Raw genomic sequence first — 11,133 nt, 5'->3', positions numbered from 1 at the left:
CATGTTGGCCAGGCTTGTTTAGAACTCCTGGACTCAAGTGATCCGCCCGCCTTGGCCTCCCAAAGTGTTGAGATTACAGGTGTTAGCCACCACGCCAGGCCCTAAGTTTTAATTTCTGTTGCTTGGTCTTTTGTTTCTGATGTAGGATGGCAATGCCTACAGTGCGTGAGGGGGTACGGTGTTAGGTATGATCTCCTCTGCCTCTCTTCTTATTCCTTCATCCATATTAATTACCATCCTACCCCTGGGTCTGAGTGCTCTAATCACCTCCTAAGTAGATGCCCAGTTAGGGTATAACCTGCCCATTCCTGGAGAATGCTATATCCCCACCCTGGTAATAGAGGAAGTAGATGTGCCCAGCCTTACCCCTGCACTACAATTTTGATGGAGTTTTAAGTTGAACCAAAATATATTCTGGTTATGGGAGGAATACATTTCAGACCATGCCATCATGAATTCTGAAGCATCAGAGAACTTGTGGGCAAGGCTGGTGGAGGAGGAATAGCTCCTAAGTGGTTCAGCTACTGATAAACCTAGTGGTCCCAGTAGAAAAATATGACCTAGGGATTCCAGAGGGCTGCCAAGCAGCCCCTTTTATAATTTACGAAAGCCCATACAAGGTCTGGGGAATAGCCTATGAGCCTCACACAGCTTTCCTTCTCATCCCACATTGCCACTTGTACGCCAAACTCAGACCAGTGACAGGGCTTGTGAATCCTAAGAATTACTACCTTAGCTTTAGACCCATAAATCACCTTGAACTTGGAAATGGCCTTGTCCATTCTGCATTGACAGATGTTATTCCTAAGAGCGCAGCACACCTAGCTCTAGACATTTACAGTTACCTTAGGCTCGTACAGAAGATTTTTATTTTGAACATAAACATATCCACTGACCAGTACTTGGAATAGGAGTAGAGTCGCAAAGCTCCACAAATGTGATCAGAGACTGACACCTTTGTATGGGATGTTGCCAGGCAGTGCAGTGCCACCGCTAGTCGGCAGAACCCAGCCTCCGGTACTCACCGGCCTGGTTTCCATAGCCTTGCTTATGCTCACTTACAATATAAAGTTTACTTTCGCGACAACTGCTTGTTAGTTCCAGAAAGCTTTTATTTTAGTTAATTGTGTTCATTGGGAAAGCTCTTGTGCCCAGAAGCCAGGAAAAGCCTTCAGTGGAACTTTCAGGCCACCGTAGAGCAGGGAGATCTGGTGGGATGGGATGGGGACCCCTTCCGGCCCCTTCCTTCCTGCCGTGGGACTACCTGCAGTGGCGCCCAGCCCCAGCACCCTGCACAGTCTGGTAACTCTTCCCCTTTGGTAAATTTTCTCTTCAAGTGGGAGGAGGGCAGATTGGGAAAAAGCCTCAGCTGCTGCTTCTGCTGCTTAAAGCAGTCCAGACGATTAATGGGCAGCTCCAGCTGCTATCCTGAAAATGAGACTGAAATCTTACACCCTCTTTCCTTATGATAAAATTGATTTAGGCATACACTTCTGGAGTACGAAAGTGCCCATCTGGAAGGTCAAGGAGCATTCGGATACAGCAAAGGAGCTGTGTCACACAGATTAGCTCCAGGGCCTGGTACGTGGGAAGGCTAATTTCTTTTCTCTCTCTCTCTCTCTTTCCTTTCTTCTTTCTTTTCTTTTCTTTCTTTCTTTCTTTCTTTCTTTCTTTCTTTCTTTCTTTCTTTCTTTCTTTCTTTCTTTCTTTCTTTCTTTCTTTTCTCTTTCTTCTTTCTTTCTCTTTCTTCTTTCTTCTTCTTTCTTTCTTTCTTTCTCCTTTCTTTTCTTTCTCTCTCTCTCTCTTTCTTTCATTTTTTTTTTTCCTTTTTTTCTTTTTGAGACAAGCTCTCACTCTGTCACCCAGGCTGGAGTCCAGTGGTGTGATCATGGCTCACTGCAGGCTCGACCTCCTGGGCTCAAGTGATCATCCTGCTTCAGCCTCCTAAGTAGCTGGGACCACAGGTGTGTGCCACCATGCATGACTAATTTATTTAAAATTTTTTTTGTAGAGACAGGGTCTTGCTATGTTACCAAGGCTGGTTTTGAACTTCTGGCTCAAGCGACCTCCCGGCCTCAGCCTCCCAAAGTGCTGAGACTACAGGCGTGAGCCAACCACACCCCGCCTGGAAAGGTTAGCTTCTGAAAAGCCTACTTATGGGCACCATCTTTCTCTCCAGAAGAGCATCTCCGTGAGTATAAGTCTTCTCTGGGCAAACTCAAGGAATTCCTGGCCCACCCTGACAGAGAAGGGGTAAGCGAGATGTCTGCCCTAATCCTGGGCCTTCAGACCAAAGATTCAGCTGGTGGCTAACATAAAACAAGCCTGCAGCACGTTCGACAGCAGTTGTCTCAGATCTTCTTACCTAGCTTCTCCATTTCATTTCAGGCTCCACTCCTTCAAAACGCTAGCTTCCAACCTTCTTTGCTATTCCAGTCTTGTAGGACTTCCTTGGACATGTCTCACGGTCATCGTATTTTTCTTCCTAGTTTTTGTTGCTTTAGATAACACCAGGCCACATTCAGCCCTAAAGGGACCCCTCCCTGCCTTGGCTTGTTTTGTCATTGCTTTGTCATTGCCATCATCCAGGCCTGTCAGGGACACTCTGCAGCAGGTGGTGGGACAGAGCGGGTGAGCTTATGCCAGGAAGGAACAAATGTATTTGCAATGACAATGAGCTAGGAGGAACGCTACCACCACTTTCCAGCCTCTGCTGAGCTGGGGGAGACTAAGCAGCTTCCCCTCTAGGGTTTCACAGGCCACAGAGCACTGGGAGGAGGACCAGAGTTCAGTGCAGGAAGATGGTGACAAGGTATTCAGTAAGGACTTTGGTGTTCCAGGCTGGTTTGTATAGATACCAGGGAACGTCCAGAAGGTACGTTGGAAGCATGGCATAGCGGGGAAATGAGAGCAAAGCCAAGAATTGCTGAGCAAAGTCTTGCATTTAGGATGGGCAGCAGAACACATGCCCTGGTGGGCATGGCTGGTGCAGGTGCATGGCAGGTGACACCTAAGGCCTAAAGAGGCAGGAGTCTGATGGCCTGAGTCTTCACTAGACAGCCCTGGTGGAAAGTTATCCTCAGCAGTGATTCGAGAATTTGGAGCCTGTATTTGAGAGTCAGGACTGGAGAAGTAGGAAGTATAGGATGAGACCACCCCTTGGAGGGTTTGCTTGGGTGAGTATGAGATGGCGTTGGGCCCCCTCGGGATATTCCCCTTTAATGGACTGGTCTGCAGTGTGTATGGCCCAGTGAAAGATGCTCCCTCATTGTACTTAAGAAAAAAAAGAGGAGAAGGAATTTCAAGAAGGCCAAAGGCAAGAGGAATTTCCCTCCACATACATCCATAGAATAAAAGGTGACTTCAGGTTGGGCATGGTGGCTCACGCCTGAAATCCCAGCACTTTGGGAGGCCAAGTCAGGTGGATAACCTGAGGCCAGGAGTTTGAGTCCAGCCTATCAACAGAGTGAAACCCCATCTCTACTAAAAATACAAAAACTTAGCTGGACTGTGGTGGTACACCCCTGTAATCCCAGCTACTCGGGAGGCTGAGGCATGAGAATCACTTGAAGCCAGTAGGCAGAGTTTGCAGTGAGCTGAGATTGCACCACTGTACTCCAGCATGGGTGACACCTTGTCTCAAAAAAAAAAAAGAAGAAGAAGAAGAAAAGGGTTACTTCAGTCCAGAAAAGCAATATTCTACCTTCAGGGTCATTCACCCTTGGTAGAATAGAGCCTGGGAATTTATCTGTATGGTTACTTTCCTAAGCAAATGAGCTGGGGGGTCTCTGAGGCAACTGACCTCTATCTTTTGTTTCTGTATATTTTAAAAGAGAAATCGATGATGGGTGGATCAAGCTCTCTCTTGTCCCCAGAGACATAGTTCAAGTATTCTTATTCAAGCATTTTTTGCTTTCAGGTTTTCTTGCCTAGAGGATTCTAAGACCTTTTGACTTTAGCTTGATTTTCTCAAGTTATCTCTCAAAATTTTTCAGTAACGAAGCTCCTTCTTCAAGCAGTAGTTTATAGAGGCCACAATACAGGAATCAGAAAAACTCAGGATTTTATTAGCATATATTTATTTTATAACTTCACATTGATAACATTTTACTTTGTATACTGTCAATAAATGACAATGAAACCATTTTCATAAATACAAAAACACACGAAATTAAGGAGTCATGGTAACCACTGCATCACTTTGGTTGAACAGTATTAAAAATATAATTTAGAAAGATAAATGATCACAAGTGATACCTTTAAAAAAATGCTTTTCTCACAATCTCAGGATATTCTTCAGTTAAACTGAACCACAGTCAGAAAAAATAAGTAATTATTTAAAAGTCAAACCTCTCACAATTGTCAACAACTGCTGGAAGAATCATCACAAATATAAAAAACAACAAGCATTCAAATTTACAATAAGAGCTGAAACAGTTTCTAACACCATGGTAGACTGGAAGTCAACTGGGAGCATATTAACTTGTGACCGCACAACTGTCAGGACAATAAAGAAAGCATGCATTGAGTTGAGCAGACAGCAACATCGTGAAAATCCTAAGCGCTTCAATGTATTGAGGGCTTTCTGTGTTCCAGACGTCATGCAAGTGCTTTAAAAGCATTAAGTCATTTGTTCATAACAACCGTGTACTCTCATCTTCCTATTTTTCAGATGTGGAAACTGATGTCTAGAGAAGCTAAGCAATTTGCTTACAGTGTGCACAAATCTACTACGAGACTACACATCAACTGTGTTGGAGCTTTGCCTAGCACATATAACTAAAAGGTGTTCATCTGCACTGCACTCACACACTTACGTGATACACAGGTCTGATCTCAACAGCCATGTGGTGCTACCGCTTTTAAAATCTATGGACAATTAAAAGTTCAGATACGTACACAGATACCATAAAGGAAACTTTGCTCTAAGGTCTACACAAAATGAGCCAATCTGGAAGTAAATGCAAACCTGGTGGTGAATGCTTCTGTGTTAAAATTTGGTTATCAGCCCATTTGAATCTAGCTGTTATTTACTAGAGATTTAAAGAGTTTAGGCCAGGTGCAGTGGCTCACACCTGTAATCCCAGCACTTTGGGAAGCTGAGGTGAGCGGATCACTTGAGGTCAGGAGTTCGAGACCAGCCTGGCCAACATGGTGAAACCTCGTTTCTACCAAAAATACAAAAATTAGTTGGGCATGGTGGTGGGCGCCTGTAATCCCAGCTACTTGGGAGGCTGAGGCATGAGAATCACTTGAACCTGGGAGGCAGAGGTTTCAGTGAGCTGAGATTGTGCCACTGTACTCCAGCCTGGGCAATAGAGCAAGACTCAGTCTCATAATAATAATAATAACAACTTTTTTTAAAATAAAGAGTTTAAAATACATTTTGGAGATGGAACTACTAGAAAATCTCTGCAGAACTGCAGAGCACAATTTGAAAGTCATCAAGATGGTGGAGGGTGGACTAGTGTGAGTCAAAGTTCTGGGCTTCTGTCTAGGCTCCATCACTTCTTAGCATTTTGGTGTTGAGGAGACCACTTAACCCATCTGAGCTTCAGTTTCTTTCTCTTTATAAAGAGCAAAATTATACCACGACAGGGTGGCTGTATACATTCAGTGAGATATACATGAAACACCTTGCACACAGTAGGCCCTCAATAAATGTGAGTTCCTTTTCTCTCCTCTTTGTCCTTTGTTGCCACTAAAAATCTTCTCTAAGCAAACCAGCCAGCTCACTAAATCCAAACCTGCCCTAAACACCTCTGCTCTTGAGCATGCTGTTCTCTCATGTCCCCCTTTCTCTGGGGACACCTCTCAGGCTGTGGACCTCTTGAAAGCAGAGGTTAGGTTGAGTCATCTTCAGGGCCCGACACAGCACCTAGTTCTGGGACCATCTATCTGACACCTAGCAGAAAGGCAGGAAGAACACTTCCCTGGTTAAAACAACAACGACGACGACAACATCAACAAAAACCTGCAAGCGGAGATGGTCCGATTCACTGGGTGATGACACTTTTATTGGGGTGATGAACTTATTCACACAAAGGATTAGTTAGCCTTTTACCTGTCTAGATCATCTCCTCATCTAGACTGGAACCTCTCTGAGGGCAGGGCCCATTTTGTTGGTTCATAACTGCTCAACTGTAGGTTATAGCTGTAGTCTTGTAACTCCTTGAACTGTGTCTCACAAAGCCAGGTACTCAGGGAGAATTTGCTGATTTAAGGAAGCGAAACACCTGACAAGTCAAACAGCTTTATTTTTCAAACATATTACAAAAGGTATTTTTTTTTTTTGACTGCCAATTCTTTCTTCTATGGGCCAATTCTGGTCTACTTGGGATTATTTAAAGAAAATTAGAAGTACAAGTGTTTCAGATTCCTTCAGGCTTACAATCTAATATTTGGAGTTTAATCTTTTGTTCATTAATAATCTACAAAGGGTCTAAGAAACTCCTAGATATTTTTTTCTTAAAAAGAAAAATCAAGGGCCAGGCATGGTGGTTCATGCCTATAATCTCAGCACTTTGGGAGGCCGAGTTGGGCACATCATTTGAGTCTAGGAGTTCCAGACCAGCCTGAGCAACACAAAACCCTGTCTCTACCAAAAAAACAAAAGAATAGTTAGGCGTGGTGGTCCATGCCTGTAGTCCCAGGTACTTGGGACGCTAAGGTGTGAGGATCACCTGAGCCTGAGCCTGGGAAGTCAAGGCTGCAGTAAGCCACTGCACTCCAGCCTGGGTGATGAGGGTGAGACCCAAGAAATAAAGAAGAAAGAGAAAAAGAAAAATAGGAAGGAAGGCAGGAAGGCAGGAAGGAGAGAAGGAGAGGAGAGAAGGAGAGAGGGAAGGAAGGAAGGAAAGAAGGAAGGAAGGAAGGAAAAGGAAAGGAAAGGAAAGTCAGGTCAATAATTGGCTTTCATGCTTTGATTTTAGTCCCATACATTAAAGAAAAAAAAATTTAAAGGTCTTAGCCTAGTAAAGTGAATGTCCCTAGGCCCACTGGCTATGGGTCCTGCCCCCAGGTGGTTTTCAGTCGTCCCCTTCATGATTCCAGCCGCCATAGCCATCTCCTTCCTCTGGCTCTTCGATACTCTCATTCTCAAAGGAGGCCTCTTCCTCCTCTTCTTCCCGTATTACCTTCATTAGCTCAAGGAAGTTGGGGGGCGGGCCCTGATCCTTCAGCTCCCTAAGCCGGCACCACAGCATCTGGTTAAGAGTGGCCCCAGCCATGACCTGCTCCAGGCGGACCTGGTCCGCAATACGCCGAGGGATGGCGCGTTTCTCCACGGCTCTTCGGAGCAGGGTTTCTAACCTTAACACATAGGCTGAGACCTTCTCTCCTTCTTCCTGATAGGTCTTCAGATACCTCACCTGGGCTGTCCTGCGGCTCTCTAGGCTCCCAAACACTTGCTTAAAGGCTTCCAAACACTCTTCTACACTGATGGACGGGTTGTCTGCCTGCACTATGTGCATGAGGTCCAGGGCAGGGCCCCGCAGGCTTTCTGCCAGCCACCTTTTCTTTTCTGCCTCTGTTACTGGCCACTCTTTGACTATCTCCGTGGCCTGTTCCAACCAGACCTCAAAGGGCTCTTCCTCTGGGGCTGGGACAGCACTCCCAGAGAACACTCGCAGTTTCCGGTATCTCATAGGTAGCAGGGGCTGAGGCGCATGTGCCATTGCCTGTCCCAACAAATGGGCCAGTAATTCTGGTGAGATGCAGGGCACTGTGGCTGGAGACACACCCTCGTGCCCCAGGGCTCGAAACATACCCGAGACCGTCTGCCCCTCTTTCTCTAGAAAGAGGTTCAGTCTTTCAAGAAACTCAGTGTCCTGATTAGGGGTCTTAAAGACCACCTTCCAGACACCCCCCTTTCCCTGGACCTCACTGGGAATGGCCGAGACATCAGTATCTTCCAGAAGCTCTAGTAAGACAGCATTGGCATTCTCCTGCTTCCGGAATATCTTGCCAAGCAGTCTATACCTGCCCAGAGACTTTAAAGTCTCCTGAAGGACCTCCTGAATCTCAGCCTCCTCATAGTCCGCCGGTATCCCCGTAACCATCAGTGACTTCTGCTCATCCACACTCATTATCCTGCACCAGTCCTCTAACAGCGCCAGCGCCATTGTCCCAAGAATTGACCCGCTCTGACTCTACGGGCACCAATTTGTTAGTGGGGCAGCTATGCACTGACTTAGTATTGAAAATATCCTGAATGAGCGTCTAACCTTAGAACCCACCAGTGAATGGGTCCCAGGCTAGGTCACTCAAAGACAGTCCCAAAGTTTTCTGGACAAACGACCCTGGCCTCCTCAGTGGCAAGAACTCAGGACTTCTTGTCTTTGGACCTGACCCAGGTGGGCAGGTTGTATCTCAGTTCTATTCTAACCACACCTCTGTCCGCAGCTCTGAAGTTTGGTTGCGGATGATTTTCTCAAAGATGCTTGGCAGCCACGTGGCGCTGACTCTTCTCGGATAGTTGAGGCACCTGGGTCAGCTGCTTTCTCCACAGCCTCCTGGTCTCCGATGTTTCGTCTCTCTCCAGCTGGTGGGAAAATGCCTTCCACTCTGGTACCCAGAACCCTTGGAGAGAAGCCTCCCAGCAGGGTGGCTTGGAACCCTAGTGAAACAATGTTCAGTTTTACTACATAGCGCTCTGTTTCCCTGGAAGCATCCATACTCTAGTCTGGAATGGAACTGGGGGCAGATGGGGGTTCTGCTTCACACTGTGCTTGCATTCGTCCCACTCTGTCAGACCCCTTGTTTGCTTACTGTGACTTTTTTTCTCTTGAGGACTCCAATGAAATCTGGCGTCCCCACCATATGCTCATCAGACCTGTTGATTAATGTCTGAGCCCCAGTTAAGGACAGGATTCAGGGTCTTTGCCATGTGAAAGATGAAATCAGGAGATGGGGCTAAATACCTGTTTATATGTTCCCAAGTGTTCCGCAAGAGGTGAGGAGCTTATTTATTCATTCACCTTTTAGCACAGGAAGACGTCACCCACCTCCACACAATGGTGTGTCTGGCTCTTAGCTCTAGCCAAGCCACCCTGTTATACACAAATAAGAAGAACAGGTATTTATGCTTCATTAATATTCAGTAGGAAGACTGTTAATGCACTTATTCAAAAATATGACAGTCTTTCACAATACTACTCAGTATTAAGTTGCTTTACCTCTTCGATTAACAAAACTAATTAGGAATCATTCAAACATTTAAAAATAGTTTAATCTAGGTATAACAATTCTGGGGAAAAAAAATCTCAGGGCCGACTAAGTTAAATTGGGAATTATGAATTAATTCTCTCTTGTTGTGTCTGGAAGGTTTTGCAAACACACATTTGGGCTTTGCTTTTGCTATGAACAGTAAGTGAAATAGTTTGAATGTTTGTCCTTTCCAAATCTCATGGTGAAATGTGATCCCCAGTGTTGGAGGTGGGGCCTGGTGGGATGTGTTTGTGTCATGAGAGTGGATCCCTTATGAATGGCCTGGTGCCATTTCTAAAATGTGGGGGCTGTGGGGGAGGGGCAGGTACAGTGGCTCACACCTGTAAATCTAGCACTTTGGGAGGCCAAGGCGGGAGGATCACTTGAGCCCAGGAGTTTGAGACCAGCCTGGACAACATAGTGAGACCCTGTCTCTACAAAAAGGAAAATAAAAAAATTAAGTGGGCGTGTGTCAGTCGCCTGTAGTCCCAACTACTTGGGAGGCTGAGGAGGGAGCTGAGCGGATAAAGGCTACAGTAAGCTGCGTTTGCACCACTGCATTCCAGCCTAGGTGACAGTGTGAGACTCTGTCTGAAAACAAAAACAAAAATAAAAAAACAACTGGGGGCAACCTTCCTCCCCACTGGGATATTTAGAGGAAACAGGCAATGTAAAAAGATACTGCCCAGGAAAAAGCATCTCTACAGTCTACAAAATGACTGCCATGCTGAACTTAGGCTGTCTTCGGATGACTCTTCCTCCCAATGTGACCTGCAGTGTGACATTCAAATAAAAACATGGCAAAAAACACCCTTGATATACAATAGGGCCACGGATGGAAATATCTGGATACGGTGGAAACAGAAGAACCTTGTATTTTCTCACATAAAGGGGGTCACAGGACAAGCTGGAAAAGAAGCCAGACTTTGAGGCGGAAGACCCCCACTGGAATTGGTGGATCATTTAACCAAATCCCCAACCTTGGCTATGCGCCCCAAGCTCTCTTAATCTGTTTCTTAACCTGGAAAGCAGTGCTGATAAGGCACCCATCTCGCAGAGGGGCTGTGAGGAGGAAATGATGTAATTCATTTCCTTGGAATGAAGAAGGAAGCGCTTTTTTCAAAAGCTTTATTCAAATGCAAAGCACATCTGGCGCCAAGTCCAAAATGCGCCCTCGGGTTCTCTCAGCCCCTCCACTCCTATATTCTTCTTCCTCAGTCTCTCTTTCTCATCCGGAGACGCCTTTCCACCTATCACGGTGGGCTGATCTTCAAACTGCGACTGGTTGTCAACCAGATGCAACTCTATTCACCAAACTATCTCTCACAATTGGATGGTGGGGGTGGTTGGTAACCGCATTTAATCCTGGGCTGACAATGGGACTGGATCCCTGGTTACACCGCCCTGCGCGGTCGCCCTGCGGTAAATGGCCTCTCAGCCCAAACCCACCCTGGTTACTGAGCATGCCCAGACCTCCCTCCCGGGCCACCAAAGGAGGGGCACCATTTCTGCAGGATTTTGCCACTGTGGAAAGAGAGGCGGAGCTGTCATCGCGCAGAGGCAGGGACTGATACGCGGAAAGGACGTGGAGATCGGAATAAGCAATGAAGGACTCGCACTGACCGTATTAGCACACAAATCTAATTGCCCCCTGGTTACTTACCCTGTGGCCGTGGCTCAGCTACCTGCACACACACACACCAAGTTCCTATACACACCTTTCCCCCGCTTGGCCCCACACCATTCATGGCACTCACAGCCCACATCCTACCTCCTTCTCCGCACCAGATACGCACCCTCACTCACTCCCCAAACACGTGGCATCTGGTAACCTGGGAAACGCCGCGGCGGTGGCGCAGTGCGCAACAGGGGCGGGGGAATCAGGCGGGGCACTAGGGCGGGGGAAGCTGGAGATTTGGGGAGGGG

At 46.5% G+C, this 11,133-nt stretch overlaps 1 protein-coding gene across 2 annotated transcripts; it reads right to left on the bottom strand.

Annotated features, from left to right (window-relative positions):
- Nucleotides 1–4,047: 4,047 nt before the first annotated feature.
- On the bottom strand, nt 4,048–9,798 carry PNMA2 (paraneoplastic Ma antigen 2). Of its 2 annotated transcripts, XM_011962584.1 has the most exons (3): nt 9,688–9,798; nt 8,922–9,050; nt 4,063–8,617 (listed from the first exon to the last, which is right to left on the bottom strand). In XM_011962584.1, exon 3 carries the CDS (start codon nt 8,121–8,123, stop codon nt 7,029–7,031), a length of 1,095 nt encoding a protein of 364 aa, XP_011817974.1. In that variant the 5' UTR covers nt 8,124–8,617; nt 8,922–9,050; nt 9,688–9,798; the 3' UTR covers nt 4,063–7,028. The 2 variants fall into 2 exon arrangements, with proteins under 2 accessions (XP_011817975.1, XP_011817974.1); XM_011962585.1 differs by lacking the exon at nt 9,688–9,798 and having other exon boundaries at nt 4,048–8,617; nt 8,979–9,053.
- Between the last annotated feature and the right edge of the window lie 1,335 nt (nt 9,799–11,133).

This window comes from Colobus angolensis, unplaced genomic scaffold (genome assembly GCF_000951035.1).
Source record: "Colobus angolensis palliatus isolate OR3802 unplaced genomic scaffold, Cang.pa_1.0 Scaffold6, whole genome shotgun sequence".
NCBI classification, from domain to species: Eukaryota; Metazoa; Chordata; class Mammalia; order Primates; family Cercopithecidae; genus Colobus; species Colobus angolensis.
Note: the sequence above shows the minus strand (reverse complement) of the source record. Positions and strands in the feature narration are given on the sequence as shown.